At 43.3% G+C, this 17,409-nt stretch overlaps 1 protein-coding gene across 2 annotated transcripts in view; it reads left to right on the forward strand.

The window, feature by feature from the left end:
- The first annotated feature begins 3,278 nt into the window (after positions 1-3,278).
- The window catches only part of LOC137421092 (uncharacterized), a 64,633-nt gene continuing 50,502 nt past the window's right edge, over positions 3,279-17,409 (forward strand). For both annotated transcript variants that reach the window (XM_068106803.2, XM_068106804.2), the window contains exons 1-2: positions 3,279-3,439; positions 13,290-16,001. In XM_068106803.2, coding sequence (XP_067962904.2) covers positions 13,415-16,001 — 2,587 coding nt within the window. In that variant the 5' untranslated portion in view covers positions 3,279-3,439; positions 13,290-13,414. The remainder of the gene's footprint in view (positions 3,440-13,289; positions 16,002-17,409) is intronic.

The raw sequence follows: 17,409 nt of genomic DNA on the forward strand, positions 1-17,409 counted from the left end.
AGTCAACTGTAAGTGCTGTTATTGTGAAGTGGAAACGTCTAGGAGCAACAAGAGCTCAGCCGCAAAGTGGTAGGCCACACAAGCTTACAGAACAGGACCTCCGAGTGCTGAAGCACGTAGCATGTAAAAATTCGGCTGTCCTCGGTTGCAACACTCACTACTGAGTTCCAAACTGCCTCTAGAAGCAACGTCAGCACAACAACTGTTCGTCGGGAGCTTCATGAAATGCGTTTCCATGGCCGAGCAGCCGCACACAAGCCTAAGATCACCATGTGCAATGCCAAGTGTCGGCTCGAGTGGTGTAAAGCTCGCCACCATTGGACTCTGGAGCAGTGGAAATGCGTTCTCTGGAGTGATGAATCACGCTTTACCATCTGGAAGACTGATGGACTAATCTGGCTTTGGCGGATGCAAGGAGAACACAACTGCCCGAATGCATAGTGCCAACTGTAATGTTTGGTGGAGGAGGAATAATGGTGTGGGGCTGCTTTTCATGGTTGGGGCTGGGCCCCTTAGTTCCAGTGATAGGAAATCTTAACGCTACAGCATACAATGATATTCTAGACGATTGTGTGCTTCCAACTTTGTGGCAACAGTTTAGGGAAGGCCCTTTCCTGTTTCAGCATGACAATGCTGCCATGCACAAAGTGAGGTCGATACCGAAATGGTTTGTTGAGATTGGTGTGGAAGAACCTGTCTGGCCTGCACAGAGCCCTGACGTTATCCCCATCAAACACCTTTGGGATGAATTGGAACGCTGACTGCAAGCCAGGCCTAATCGCCAAACATCAGTGCCCGACCTCACTAATGCTCTTGTGGCTGAATGGAAGCAAATCCCCACAGCAATGTTCCAACATCTTGTGGAAAGCCTTCCCAGAAGATTGGAGGCTGTTATAGCAGCAAAGGGGGGGGGGGGGGGGGGGGACCAACTCAATATTAATGCCCATGATTTTGGGATGAGATGTTCGATGTTTGGGTGTCCACATACTTTTGGTCATGTAGTGTATTTCCTAAAGCGCTGCGTAGAAACAATTGAGACGAGGCACATTGTAAAGAACTCTTCATGTGGAATAACATGTTAATGATGATGTCATAAGTGCCTCCATTATGACGTCATAATTCGACAGGTACAAAACTTCATCCAATCAAGATAAAAATTTGTTGAGCATCATCTAAGGATAAATTGGTGGTGAAATTTTTTAAATGACGTCATTGGTCACATGGTTCGCCCGCCATATTTGTTTTAACACAAAAGCCTTAAAAACCACTAAAAACACGTCCTGGTGAGGGTCTGCAATCTCTGATTGCTCTTTCTTGTTTATGTATGTGTGTGTGTGTGTGTGTGTGTGTGTGTGTGTGTGTGTGTGTGTGTGTGTTTCTGTATGTGTGTGTTTCTGTATGTGTGTGTGTGTGTGTGTTTCTGTATGTGTGTGTGTGTGTTTCTCTATGTGTGTCTGTGTGTGTGTGTGTGTGTGTGTGTGTGTGTGTGTGTGTGTGTGTGTGTGTGTGTGTGTGTGTGTGTGTGTGTGTGTGTGTGTGTGTGTGTGTGTGTCCAGGGCATAACGTTTTTTTTTTTTTAGTATATGAGCTTTTGGTATCCAATTTTCAAAATACCTCTGTTATGAGTAGATGGAGAACACTGATTAATAAAATGTACATTTTTTTTGTCGCTGTTGTTTTTGTCAAATTTAGTTTGAATACAAAGTTACAAAGTGGACGAGGATTGGTTTTGCATTTTGAGATTTTAAAATCTGGATTGCCTTTGCAAATTTGTATCTGAGGACCATTGTTGTGGATGTTTTGATTTTGATGAACCATCCTCTACATTTTGTGAAGCAGTTTCTTGGCAAGGGTTAAACTGGGTCGTTAATTATCGTTGCCTTCATATTGTTGTTTGTCCGTATTGTTGTTTGTCCGTGCTCTGTCCTTTTCAAATGCTGAGCATCAAGCAGGGACGCATGCACCTACTGTACGGACTCAGCCGGGGTTTGAACCACCGAGTACATCCCAGACTCGGAGCGGACGCTCTCCAACCATGATTACGTCACCAAGTGCGATGGTTTTACATCAACACAACCAATAAATGTCATCGTCAGTCCGAGCCGTGTTCGTTCACCGTGTGTTTAACCCTTGGATGCAGTGATTGGGCCTCGGAGGCCTACAAGGTTTTTTTGTTGCAAAAACGGTTGTACTATTTTTTTTTTGGAATGAGCCTCATTTTCACCGACTTTCATATTGTTACACAAAATTCAGTGACATAAAAAAAAAAAAAATTCATTCAGGCTCGTGGGAAAATCTTCATTCTTCACTTATAACCCGAAATCCGACACGAATGCAGGCCTGGGGCCTTAGGGGCCCCGCAAAAATGTTGTTGTACTATGATGTTATTTCATTAGTTTCTTGATATGAGCCTCATTATATGCTCCTATAACTTGGTTACAAATAATTCAGTGACAAAAATATGAAAATTTAAAAACTTTACACGAATACATTTGTGGGGCCTCTGACGCCCAATGGCTGCATAGGTGTAGGATTTTTCACACTTGTGGACATATACATTCTAAATAAAAGGATTAGTGAATCATATTTTTTGAGCAAATACACCTCCATGAGCCTCAACTTTTTAGAGAAAAAAAGGTTCAAAAACCAAGACCAAAATTTTTTTTTTTGCAAAAAAAAAGGAAAAGATTCATTACTTGTATGGGATTCTTCTAACTATTAGGATCAATGATTCACATTTTCTGAGCAAATACACATCCATGAGCATCGACCTGGATTGAAAAAGGATATGAAAGAAAAAAAATCTAAAAAAAAACAAAAAAAAACACGAATACATCCGTTGGGCCTCAGGCCCAATGGCTGCGTTTTATTTAGGATTTATGACGCTTGCATCTAAGAGTTAAAACCAAGTGTGTGTGCGTTCTGAACACAATTTCGGAATTTAGTCCGCAGGTGACTTCATGTCAAAATTGGCGCGAACATCTCGCCTTATTTTGAGGGAATAAATGACTCCATCAGCATAATAGTGTTTGTGTATGAAAACACGGGAACATGCTCGGTGTGAGAGAGCCGTGCTGCTTGTCGTTCCTCGAATGGCGTGCCCTGCATCGCAACGACCGCCGCCCGTCTTCCTCGCCTCTCGCGGCCATCTTGCGCTCTCAGCGCCAGCATGCGCGCTCGGCAGTCGGAGCTACCGAGAGGACCGGGGATGGGTGGGACGGTCCTCTCGAGGGCATGACGTCACTACCCTGTGCTCGGCTGGGCGAGCCTGCACACACAGTGCGCTCCTTTGTCAGGGGCCGCCCCGTACCTCCTCATCACGACCCTAACGTTCGCTGCGCGTTTTCCGAGAGGACATATCGGGTCGGCCAAGAAGATCCGGGGATGTAAAGGTCGGCGTCAATTGCGCCGATACCTGCGAGATGTCTGCGTAGGCTCGGTGAGATTCCGACGTCTTTGTGCCAGCACTGTATTCATGAGGGACGTGATTTATTCGCGGCGATGTTATCCCCAGAAAACGTGCACGTATATGTATGTACGTCTGTATATAGGCCGACATATTGTTTGACTCCATAATAAGCAATCCCCATAACGTCACGATACACATTCTGTATTTGCATCATTAATTATATAAATAATTCACCGGTTTAAAAACGCGAATAAAATCGATTTAATTAATTACTGGTGGGCTCGATGTGATGGAAATGACGCACCAATCGTGGTCATTGCGATCACTTTCAGGATCAATGCCAAGGGATCGGAATAGCGGATCAATGAGCAAGGTGTCCGTCAGCACCACATCATTTTACATGGCCGCGAGGTCACCCTGGCTGGCTTTCATTTCTACAGTAATCGAGGCTCATAGAAGAAGGAGCTTGTGCATGTGTAATGAGTAAGTTGTTATCATCTACCTGGTGTCCCAGAATCCACTACTAAAAAAAAGATTACATTTAACACGTAGTTTGATTGGTTAATAATGGTTCGACAGTCATGCGATTGGTTGACCATATTTTCAATAGAACAAGGACATGATACTCTTGGTCCCCTGCCTTTTAAGTGGTATGAGGCAATGGTTGCCATGGCAACATAATTCAGCCAATCACCGCCGTGATCGAATCAGGTTGAGATAATGTCACAAGGAATAGAAATCCGCAATATGAAAGGTAAATGTTAAACGGTTTTTTAAATATCACATACACAGAGTTACCGAAATGGTTGCCATGGTAACAAAATTTAGCCAATCACCGCCGTGATCGAATCAGGTTGAGATAATGTCACAAATAATAGATATCCGCAATATGAAAGGTAAATGTTAAACGATTTTTGAAATATCACATACACAATCAGAGTTACCGAAATGGTTGCCATGGTAACATAATTTAGCCAATCATTGCCGAGATCGAATCAGGTTGAGATAATGTCACAAGGAATAGATATCCGCAATATGAAAGGTAAATGTTAAACGGTTTTTTAAATATCACATACACAGAGTTACCGAAATGGTTGCCATGGTAACAAAATGTAGCCAATCACCGCCGTGATCGAATCAGGTTGAGATAATGTCACAAGGAATAGATATCCGCAATATGAAAGGTAAATGTTAAACGGTTTTTGAAATATCACATACACAATCAGAGTTGCCGAAATGGTTGCCATGGTAACATAATTTAGCCAATCACTGCCGAGATCGAATCAGGTTGAGATAATGTCACAAGGAATAGATATCCGCAATATGAAAGGTAAATGTTAAACGGTTTTTGAAATATCACATACACAATCAGAGTTGCCGAAATGGTTGCCATGGTAACATAATTTAGCCAATCACTGCCGAGATCGAATCAGGTTGAGATAATGTCACAAGGAATAGATATCCACAATATGAAAGGTAAATGTTAAACGGTTTTTGAAATATCACATACACAATCAGAGTTGCCGAAATGGTTGCCATGGTAACATAATTTAGCCAATCACTGCCGAGATCGAATCAGGTTGAGATAATGTCACAAGGAATAGATATCCGCAATATGAAAGGTAAATGTTAAACGGTTTTTGAAATATCGCATATGCAAAAGTACGTAGACGGACGATTGGTCAGTGGGACGGAACTCATTTTAATGTCTTTTTACATGCTTGAGAGAAAAGACCCATAAGACCTCATTTTAATGTCCCCGTCTTCAACCTCGTCGAAGGGTGAGGGACAAAATAAAAAAATTACTCATTTTACTCATGTACAATACGAAAATGATTGACAGGGGGCGGAGCTTGCACTGCTGTTATGCTTCCAATCAGTGTTAAGAAGCACCCAAACCAGTCTCCCTCTGTGAAGCTTGCCTCAATGTTGGTTCAAAGTCCACTCACTGACGAGGATGATTGGGGAGGTCGCATAGAACATACCGGTCCACAGCCTGTCCACTGGCCTTGCATGGACGCACATCGTTGGGAGTTATTGGCAGTACGGGCTGTAAAATATCAACCTTTTGGGTTGGTTGATCAGAATGTTCTCCAATTCCTTTGTTGTGCAGATGCACACCCCTTTATCTCATGTACTTTTCCAAATATTTCCGGCTTATTTTAGAAGCTTGGTGAGCTGTTTTAGGTAACAATCATTATCTGGGACACACTATATACGTTCCCTGCTCCGATTACCATTGTTGCTCAGGGTTTCTGTGCATACATGCTGAGCATTCTGGGGGTGGATTACGTCATTTTGAAAGTTGCTATTTGCTAATGACACAATGAATCACATTATATTCACATTGAATTTCACCATATTTGCCCCACCTTTAAAATTCAACCAAATATTCCCCAGGACATTTGGGAGGACTATCCCCTTCAATTTTTTTGGAAGTTGATTTTAGATGCTCTTTGCTGTGGTGCATTCTGAGCATTTAATCAGACCTTTGGAGTAATTGAACTAATATAACGGAGCACTTTTAATTTTGAGCTTTTTCTTGTTGCCAAAGTTTATTATTGCGCACAAAAACCAGATGTAAATGTGCATTCATACCTTTATTGTTACTTCTACTTTTCATCCCAACTCTAAAAAGATCTACAAACATGTCCCCCACCCTCTAAAACACACAGTGGTAGTTCCATATATAAGCTTGATGGGGGGCTCCTCCTTCTGACTCCCCATGTATTTATCTTTCTCTTCGTCTTACTCGTATTCTGTAGCCACTGATAACACAATAAATTTGTTTAGGGAAGTTGTCACAAGAAGATGGAGTAAAACTGAAATGACAGCCCGAACAGCATTTGCATGAGTACCATGATAGCATTGTTTACATGGAGGCCACCATGTTGTTAAGTGGTGCCGAGCACTCTGTTGCATTGGAGTGCTTGTTTGAGCGTTTTGAATCAAGTAAGCTGCTCGGCAAGCGTAGCAACCTGCTTTCTAACGGAAGGCAAGTTGGGTCGAATAGCCTCCTCCTGCATTGGATTTCCTTGCTAAATGACCTAAATCTAAACACAAATCACCTCTTGCATTTATCCCTTCTGGTGTTTATCATTTATCAAGTTGGTTTGTATGGATAAACACCAGAGGCCTTTTAATGGGGGTGGTGTACCGGTATTTGGGGAAGGGGGGGGGGGGGGGGGGAGGTGTGGCGTTTTGGTTAGCTTGTGGTCCAAACAGATGATGCATGTGGTCTGAATTTGGACCTAGGTCCACCATTTGAGGACCCTTGACACTAATATATTAATCATCAAATAAACTTTTCTTACCTGAAAATTCCGTTTTGGTGAGCAAGGAAGCTCCTTTAGAAGAGAATTTGAAGCAACACAGCACTTCAGTAGAAATGTGTATTCCCATCACGCTATCAGTGATAAAAAAAGTCAACATAGGCCAAAGGTCAACAACTTAAGGTGGAATTTCCAGAATCCTCAATTTTCATCTGATTGACTTGAAATTTGAAGTGGATTTGCATATCACATCACTGAATTCAACAACCAATTATATTTGAGGTCAGCATAGGCCAAAAGGTCAACATAGGCCAAATGTCAACAACTTAAGGTGGAATTTTAAAAATCCTCTATTGTCATCTGATTGACCTGAAATTTGAAGAGGATTTGCATATCAGATCACTGAATTCAACCAACAATTATTTTGAGGTCAACATAGGCCAAAAGGTCAAATAGGCAAAAGGTCAGGAACTTAATTTAGGGATTACGCAAGTATCGTGCTATGCACGACACATTTCTTGTTTAAAATATTGCATCGACAAGATTTATTAAAGATTCATTCCTTGCAACCTGTTACTGGTGTTCCCATCTGAACCCCCAAGCTCAAGATGAAGGTGAACCTGGGTTTGAATCCCATAACAATATGTTTGTCCATTGTCCACTGATGTCCTTGCGATTCATATAAAAGTACATCGATGTTTTACTCCTTAATAAAGGTTGTTTGTCTGTGTCTGTATGTGTGAAGTAAACCTGGAACACATTTGATGTAGAGACCCAATGTAATACCTCAACGGAAGTGTATCGGATCTCGGAATGTCTTGGTGGTAATACTTTCCTGGAGAAGGGATCATCCTCTCACCGAGTAATATGGCCCTTTTATCCAGGTTTTAAGCCACTTTAGTGCTTATCACGCATCACTTTCAAACAACACAACACCTCTAGTACCTCATTCCAATTCATCAAAGCTAAGTTTTCCAGATCAGATCTGTCCTGTGGTTCTTTTATATTTTCATCCCTGTGTTGCTGGTTGTATTTTTGTCCAATTTTCCGTGATTAACCACACCTTGCTGTGGTGTATATATCGAAAGTGTCCTTGTGAGGATTTTGGAAATTCTACCATAAGTTGTTGAAATTCTACCTTTGGCCTATGTTGACCTTTTGACCTCAGAATCAATAGGCTTCGTCCTTATGACCAACTCCACCATTTGATGAGGTTTGATAAAGACCAGTTTAAAATTGTGACCTGTAGGTGATTGACAAACAGACAAACAGACAGAACTATAACAGCACTCACTCGAGGTTTTCCGACTTCCGGTTCCTCGGGCGAGTGAAGCGTACTTCGAGCTCTCCACGGCATCGAAGTTTGAGTGTTTTCCCATTCTTGTCTTTGTCAAATTTCCACTGGTTATTTTGCTGTGTACGTGTTATTGTGTGTTTCTGGTTGGTATTGGTTTGTAATTCGTACAAACTTGTGTGTAGTTAATCGTTTTCTGGGTCGTACCTCGTGCGCGGCCTGGTAACTTAGGGCTTCCCTCCCCCCGTCGGTGTTTTTTCGGTTTGGGTTATTTCCTTCGCTGTATTGCTTGTTTCTTTTATTTTGTTTTCTCCCCCTCACCTCACCTCCCGAGACAAAGAATTCTATATTGATTCTTTCTCTCCTCCCGGACACGTGCTTGTTCGCTCTCCTCCTCGTCTCGACTTGTGCCCCGCCCCCTTTATCTCGTTTTTCTTCCGCCTTTGCTCCTTTCTCAAATCCACGTTCTCGCTTGGAGACTTTTCCCAGATTATTTTTCATGGTTTTCATGGTTCTGTTTGGATATTGTTGGAATATGTTTAAACCGCAGCCGTGATGCTGACGCCGCCCCTCCTCCCCCCCCCCCGAATTTCCATGTTTTAAATGTTTCCCGGTGTGTACCCTGGTTAGAATAGGTACACCGTATCCCTGCGTGTTGTAAGAGACGACTAAGAGGGTTGGCGTCAGGAAGGGCATCCGGCCATAAAAACATTGCCTCAAAAAGATAACCATGACAATTACAAGTACATATTGGCAGGGTTCAGCCCGAAGTGGAGATCGGTTTCTGAGGTTTGGGACATGGAATGTAGGGACAATGACAGGGAGATCAGGAGAATTGGTGGAAGTATTGGTCAGAAGAAGAGTGGACATATGTTGTGTGCAAGATTCGAGATGGAAGGGAAGTGGTGTGAGAATGGTGAAGGGTAGGCAGGGACAGAAATACAAGTTTGTGCGGCAAGGGTGCCCGGAGGGCGTGCATGGCGTTGGTGTCCTGTTTTCTGAGGAGTTTGTAGACAGTGTGGTGAGTGTGACTAGAGTGAGTGATAGGTTGATGATGGTGAAAATGATGATTGGAAAGCTCTTGGTGAACGTCATCTCGGGATATGCTCCGCAGGTTGGTCGAAGCAATGAAGAGAAGGACAAGTTCTGGTGTGCGATAGAGAAGCTGATGGAAAACGTGAAAGATGAGGAAGTTGTTGTGGTGGGAGGAGACCTGAATGGACATGTGGGAAGGAGTATGGATGGTTTTGAGGGAGTTCATGGGGGTTACGGATATGGTGTGAGAAATGGAGAAGGTGAAAGGATTTTGGAGTTTGCTGATGGAGCTGATTTGTAATACTCAGTTCCAGAAAGAGGATAATAAGCTTGTTACATACACGTCAGGTGGGTCGACGACAACCGTTGACTACCTGATGGTGCGTAGGTGAGATAGGGGGCACCTCCGGGACACAAAGGTGATCCCGGGGGAGGAGGTTGTTTCACAGCACCACTTGGTTGTCTGCGACATAAGGGTGAAAGGTGCGAGGAGAGCTCGGCGGGTGAAGTACCAACCAAGAATGAAGGTGTGGAGGTTGAAAGAGGTGACAGTAAGGGAGGCATTAAAAGAGAGGCTGAGTAGGGTAGAGGATGATGTGGTTGAGCTTGAAAGTGGTTGGATGTCAATGAAAGCTAGTCTGTTGGGAGCCATTGGTGAGATATGTGGATGGACAAAATGACCACCGAGGCACTCGGAAACATGGTGGTGGGATGATGAAGTTGGAAAGAGGATTGACGAGAAGAGGAGGAAGTTCAAGGAGTGGCAGAAGGCGAAGGGTACGGGAGCAGAAACAGCAGAGCATGAAAGTTATAAGGCAGCCAGGAAGGCTGCAAAGAAAGAGGTAGCAAAGGCGCAGGAGGCATGTAGGAAAATGTTCGGAGAACGCTTGGATTCGGAAGAGGGTCAGAAAGCAGTATTCAGGATTGCAAAGCACATAGCGAAAGAGAGGTGTGATGTGATGGGGGTGAGTTGCTTGAAGGATGAAGTGGGACAAATCGTTGTCGACCCAGATGGTATTAAAGGAAGATGGAAAAGATATATGGAAATGCTGTTGAATACAGAGAATGAATGGGATGGCAACACAGAGAGTAACCCAGTTTTAGGACCGGCAGAGAAGTTAACTGAGAAGGAAATTGAGGAAGCGATAAAAGCAATGAAGAGTGGAAAAGCGGGAGGGCCGACGGGAGTTGTGGGAGATATGTTGAAGGCAGCAGGAAGTTGGGGTGTGAAGAGAATGACAGAGATCTGTAATCTGGTGGTGAAAGAAGGCCGCATTCCAGTGGTTTGGGAACTGAGTACCCTCGTCCCTCTATACAAGGGGAAAGGTGACCCTCTGGAGTGTGGCTCGTACCGAGCGATAAAGTTATTGGAGCATGGAATGAAGGTATTGGAAAGGGTGTTGGAGAGGAGGATAAGGAAGAAAGTGAAGATCGACGAAATGCAGTTTGGATTTATGCCAGGAAGAGGAATGACAGATGCGCTTTTCATTGTGAGGCAGTTGCAGGAGAAGTACATGGAGAAGAGGAAGAAGTTGCTTTTGGGTTTGTTCATCTGGAGAAAGCATTCGATAGGGTTCCACGCAAAGTATTGACATGGGCATTGAGGAAGTTAGGAGTGGAGGAATGGTTGATCAGAGTAGTGATGGCAATGTACAAAAGAGCGCGCACAGCTGTAAGGACGAAGGACGGGAACAGTGGTGAGTTTGAGGTGAAGGTGGGAGTGCATCAGGGGTCGGTACTAAGTCCACTACTATTTGTAGCTGTGATGGAGGTGCTGGCTCAGAACGTAAAGGAGGGTTTACCGTGGGAGTTGTTGTATGCAGATGATCTGGTGTTGATTGCGGAAAGTATGGATGGACTGAAGGAAAAGATGAACAAGTGGAAGGAATGTATTGAGACAAAAGGTCTGAAGGTGAATATCGGAAAGACGAAGGTGATGGCAAGTGGTAAAGCATGTGGTGAAGTGGAAAGAACTAGGAAGTGGCCGTGTGCTGTGTGCAGGAAGGGTGTCGGAGTGAACTCCATTCAATGTACTATGTGCGCTGAGTGGGTTCATCAAAAATGTAGTGGTCTGAGAGGGTCATTTACCAGTGTGGCAGCTACATTCAAATGTAAGGTGTGCACAGAGGGAGCTGCAGATGGAGGAAATGTTGAGTTGGATCTTGGAGACGGCGTGAAGCTGGAAGGTGTGAAAACATTTTGCTACCTCGGAGACATGCTGAATGGAGAAGGTGGATCAGACTCGGCAACGGTTGCTCGAGTGAGATGTGCATGGAAGAAGTTTCGGGAACTGAGTGGCGTGCTGATAAGGAGGAGAGTGTCGCTGAAGCTGAAGGGAAAGGTGTATGCTGCATGTGTGAGAAGTGTTATGATTTATGGGAGCGAGACATGGGTAATGAACGTAGAGCAGCAACGAAGGCTGGAAAGGGTGGAAATGCGAATGGTTCGATGGATGTGCGGAGTATCGTTGAGAGAGAGGAAGACAAATGATGAATTGCGAAAGATGATGGGAATATTGCCTGTGATTGATGCTGTGAAGAGGAACAGGTTGAGATGGTTTGGTCATGTGTTGAGGAAGGATCAAAGTGACTGGTTGAGAAGAGTGATGGAAATTAATGTAGAAGGAAGTAGAGGACGGGGAAGACCGAGAAAGACTTGGCTAAAGATGGTGGAAGAAGAAATGTGGGCAAGGGGGTTAACAAGGAGAGATGCAGAAAATAGGGCAAAATGGAGAAGATTGTCATGGGGACCGCAAGGCTAACCCCCGCTCTAGCAGGGAAAATGGCCTTAAAATGCATGTTGTTGTTGTTGTACTAGAGAGCATACCTCCGCCTGGTTGGCCATATCACTCAATGGTGAAGAATTACTTTAAAAATTTGCTAGCTCGATCCAGATCCGGATCTTCACCAAATTTGAATCGTTTCTTCCTTGTCACACACACAACCTGTCCAGAATGTTTCGTCCAAATCCATCCATAACTTTTTGAGATATCTTGCTATGTATCGTTTTTGGCCCGATCTCCCAATGGTGAAGAATCACTTAAAAATTTAAATAATTCTCATATGCCAATCCATATTCAGATCTTCACCAAAATCGAATCGAATCGTCCTTGTCAGACACCCAAATTCTCTGCCAAATTTCGTTCGAATCCGTCCACAACTTGTTGAGATATCTTGTTCACAAACAAACGGACAAACAAACGGACAAACAGTCAGACAGGCAGACGGGTCCAAACATAACCTCCATCCACCTTTGGTGGCGGAGGTAATAACGCACAAGACCAACTAATGTGCTAATGCCCAACTAATGACCAACTAATGACCAACCAACTAATCACCTCGAATACTTGAAAAATTTCGATTTTCGTTAGTAATAAATCTTGTTTATGAAATAACACTTTTGTGCAAGAGACCTTTGGGGGTTTTTTTCAATATAATTCTTTTTGATATTTTGTGACTTTATAATATATATAAATAACCACCTTTAGAGGCCATTTTTCCCCGCAAGCGGGGGTTGGCCTTTTTCGGGAACCGTGGTTGTTGTTGTTTTTCGGTCCCCTTTTTGAAGCAATGTTTTACGGCCGGATGCCCTTCCTGACGCCAACCCTTTTTGCCGCCTTTAACGACAAACAGGGAATTACCAGTGAACTGGTACTCAATTAGCCGACCTCGGAAGGATGACAGGCTGAGTCAACCCCCCTGGCGTTAATTCAGCGATCGACCGGGATTCGAACCCAGGATCCTAGGATCCTAAGCTGACACCCTAGCCGCTAGCCCAACACCAGGGCGCACAGGGAGATGAAGGAGGTAAAGGAAAAATTAGAGGAGGTGGAAGAAGGGGTGAGTGAAATTAAGAAGAGACGGACAGAAACTAAGAGAGAAATACGGGAGGAGGTGATGGAATATGTACAAGGTCGGTGCTCAACTCATGATGTGCTGCTCACTGAAATGAAAATAATTATTACAATGATAAAATGCTGAATTAGAATGACATGCATTTCATCTAAATACTTAACACCTGTCTTATGTGGTCAGATTGTCATGCATGAACCAGAATGTTATGAGAATAATAATCAGAAATCCTAAATTTTTTGGTCGTCTAATATAATATTTTAGGTGAGTGTGATGTTTTCTGAAATGTTTGTGATTTAAAATGAGCGTGAGCCATAAATTTTGTGATAAAGACTTTCTTTGTATCACGAGTTCAGTATGTCTGTTTTTTGCAATGTTTCAAGTTTATTTATGCATTGTGTTTATTTTCCCTTCTCTTTCGTTTTCAGACAGTAGACTGCACGATGTGCCACAGCCCTGAAGCAGGAGCTCGGGCATTGCCTTTTCTAAGGTGTAGGCCTGGGCAGAGGCAGGACAGTGTGAAGCCCGTCCTGCTGAACATCTTGAGGCTGCAATGGACCATTCTCTAACGCGGACCTATGAAACATTGATTGTCCATCACATTCCACTTGTCCATAGGGCAATTTCCACAAATCACAACACCTTAAACATGGGCAAACGACCTTCATTGTATGGCTTGCCTGACCTGAGTTCCAGTGGAACCATATCGTGGCCGGGCAGACGAAGGGATCGATCGCATTCCCTTCCAAGCAGAGATTGCTCCGTTGGCAACAACACCTTGAATGCTAGGGACAATCACAGCCTCAACAAACTCAAAAGTAAAGATTTGCAAGAGGGATGCGATCCATTGATGTCACATGACAATGAAAACATCAATTCACCATGCTTTGGTCAGGGTTCAACCCCCGGTACAGAAGTTGGGTGCTCGAATACCAATCGCAGATCAAGGGCAGACCATGTTGGTCATGGCAAGGCCAGGAGGCGACCGTTTAGAGCGTCATCCTGTCCTACTGGACAAAATGATAATGATGTGAGATTAAAAAGACATTCTTTGCAGCATCACCGCACTGATCATCCAGTCATGAGATATGTGAACAGCCTGGATGGTGAGACTGAAAGACATAGTTTGCATTTCACACATGAGTCGCTGGAGGAGACTGAAGAAGAGTTGGACAATGAGCAGAATGATAAGTACCTTTTGACAGATAAAGAAACTGACAGCCATCTGTGTGATACAAAGCAAATGCCAATGCCAGAAGGATATCCTTGTCCGAGTAAGAATTCCGTTGATTTTGATGGTCAATCCACAGAGAGTGTTTCAAAGAATCTTTGTACAGAGGACAATGACATCAGCTCTTCTGTTTGGTTGAGCTTCTCGTCTGCCAGCAAGAGCCAATTCGAGGACAAAAACTCTCAACAGTGTGATAGAAGATTAGACAGTTGTTACATTACCTGCAGTGACATCAGTTGTTGCATTTGTAGCACCCACGAGAGAGACATCAGCTCCCAGGAGGACCTTGTGGCTGAGGAATTTGATTGTTTTGGGGAAGAAAAGAGTAATTTGTATGAACAGCAGAGAGCAGCCATTTGTTCCAGTAGCTCCATGCAATGGAGCCCTCTTGAAAGTGAATCCTTCTACCTGGACCTTCAAAGTTCTCCATGTGATTCACAACCTTTGTTAAGCAGTAGTGAGGCTGAGTCCTTCACCTCTTGTCCTCAATTAACATCACCTGCAGAGAATGACGGGAAAGATAGCAACTGCAATGTACAAGGTTTATATCATGAAGAAGTAGACTTGGGAAGTGAAGTTGAAGAGGTACTACCGCCTCCAAATGATTTACGTGGAGATGCTCGCTTGGTGCAGGCCATGCAAAACTACTACAGGCTCGTGACTGTAGACTTGTCTGCACATTCAACACCAATTGGGACAGCTCCGTGCTCCTCTGCTGAAAGCAGTGCCTCGTCTGAAGAGCTCTACTTGCCCTCTGTCACCCCTGTGTCAGAGTATTACCTGTTTGAGCACCCCACACCCAGTGGAAATGTCAACCATCATGACGATGGAGACAAAACTGATAACCATGTAAATTTGGAGGACGACAACATTGTGGAGAGCATACATGAATCTGCAAATGCAGTTATTAAACAAATTAATTTCTCTGTTGCTAAAAACCATTCTGTTAATGATGAAGATCCTGATTTTCATGCATTGGATGTTGCTCAGTGGAAGGAACCAATGGATGGAAAGGTTGTATGCCAATGTTCAATGAATAAGCTTTCCAAAACAAAAGAAACTACGACTTCTGAAGCAAAAGGTGCAAAAACACCAGACCTGACTACATGGTTTGCAAGAAGTAAAGCCTTAGGAGATGTGAAGAAAGAAGCTTCAAGTTTTGCGCTAAGCCAGCTGCAAAGTGAGCCAACACCAAATTGGATAGATCAAATAAAGGAGGCATCAAGCATTCTAAACACCCCGACCTGTAAACCAGGAGAAGTTTCAACATCTCATAGGCAGCGCTCAAGAAGCTATGATCAGAGTCTATGCAAAAAGCCCTTACAAGGTGTTGTATCATTTGAGCGGCTCCTGAGTTGCCCAAGTCATCTGAGTAGTGAGCTGGCGTCACGGGAGTCAACGCCTCAAAAATGTGTCACTTCATTTGCAAAAATTGCTAGAGCAAAGAAAATGGGACTTGGAACTTCACCGCCTGTATCCAAACACAATGAACTTGCTTCTTTACAAATATCACCAGTAGAGGAGGCTCCACCAGTGTCACATGGTTCTCCGGGTCTTCAGCATGCGAGCACTGGGTCGCACAGCTCTCTTGGTGGGGACTGTTGTGTTTTTGAAGGTTTGCAAAGGGAAGTCGCAAAAGGAACAGAAGACGTTTTCAACACCACAAATCAATGTAGTCCGTGTCAGAATATGCCAGTGACAGGTGGTGCATGCAAGCAACATTCATTGCAGGATGAGCTGAGTTCGACACACAAATCTAAGGTTAAAGTTCCAGTTCAAGGTGACAGCAACAGTATGAATAAAAAGCAGAACTTTTGGTTTAACGAAAAATCTGCAGTGGATAAGACAAGAAGGCAACAACTGGAAGATGCTTCTGAAAATCTCTCTGAAGAACATCAGCTGCTCACAGGTAAAATGGCCTACAATTTGCTATGAATATTGCTTGCTTGGTCGTATATCAAATTTACCACCTTCCATACAAGGGATTATATACATCAATGAAATGGTCTCACAGCAAGACTGATTGATTTAGAGTAAACATTGCAAATTATTTCTTTATATAATCATATGCATAGGTTCTGATATGAATGAAAGTAATATAGCTTTGATAAACCTATTACTCAAGGTGAAAGATAACTTACAGTGCATTCGTCAATTGCAGACGAAAACATTTGTTGCCAGGGAAAGATCTACATTATGCATTTTCTTCTTCTTTTAATGGTCTAAATTGTTCCCACCTTCTTGTAGAGTTGGCCAGGTAACGGTTTGGGTTGAAATATTTCATGCACCACCTGGCCAGATCTGATGTTTGATTATAGGTTGTAGGAATTTGCAATTTGTTTATGGTGCTGATGAAAACTTGACTAATCTTGAGGAATGACACCGTGGGGTCTTCAATGTCCGCCATTAACTAGTGCTGACAGATGGGTTGGATTGAAACCATGAACAGTCTCAGCAGTCCAGCGTTAAACCGTATAGCTCATGATTGTTAAATTTTATGTATGTATATATGCATATATATATATATATTTATTTATTTATTATATGTATATTTTAATTATATATATACTACCCGAAAGCACCCGGCGTTGCCCGGCTTCTTTTTGAATGAATTTACTACTATAATTCAGCTTTTGCTCGCGGCTGTAGAAGATTGACTACGATAATTCAGCTCAGCTTTTAATTGCAAAATGGGCCCAGCCCGGCCAAAGTGGCCTCAACCGGCCTCGCCACCTAGCCTATAACCTTCCCGGGGCCCGTCCCGACTTTTTTTGTGTCAGAGGTTTCCTCCTATCTTTCACCGTTCAGGAGATTAGCACGTGCAGACAAGCAAACAAACAAAAATTTCTTTTATATATATACAGACTTGGCATTTAATATGGATTTTTTTTTTTCTTGACTTGGGTTTACTTTCTTAACTCAGTATATCAATCTGGTGAGTTTCTTTTACACTTTGGTGATTTATTTGTTAAAAGAACCATGTCACTGATTGTCTGTCGCAGCAAGAAGTCAACAACAGGATTATATCACAGGTGGCGTGGCAAAATGTACGGACAGGTGCATTTGATGATTGGCTTCACAGTCGGGTATACAAGGGTTGTTGCGTTCTGTATTAGTGGAAAACAACTGCTGCACGTCTCCAAAAGTTATTGCCGCTTCCTCTGGAGATGGTCTGTCAACTCGACAATGCTGTTTGTCATGGAGTGGTGGCTTTACGAAATTACGGCATGAAACAGCGTGCTATTGCTCGGCAGTATGGCATCACTCAAGGTCAGGTGTCAAAGACCCTGAAACGAAATGCTCAGAGGGGTGTCCCT

This window comes from Myxine glutinosa, chromosome 2 (genome assembly GCF_964187855.1).
Source record: "Myxine glutinosa chromosome 2, kmMyxGlut1.1, whole genome shotgun sequence".
Taxonomy (NCBI): domain Eukaryota; kingdom Metazoa; phylum Chordata; class Myxini; order Myxiniformes; family Myxinidae; genus Myxine; species Myxine glutinosa.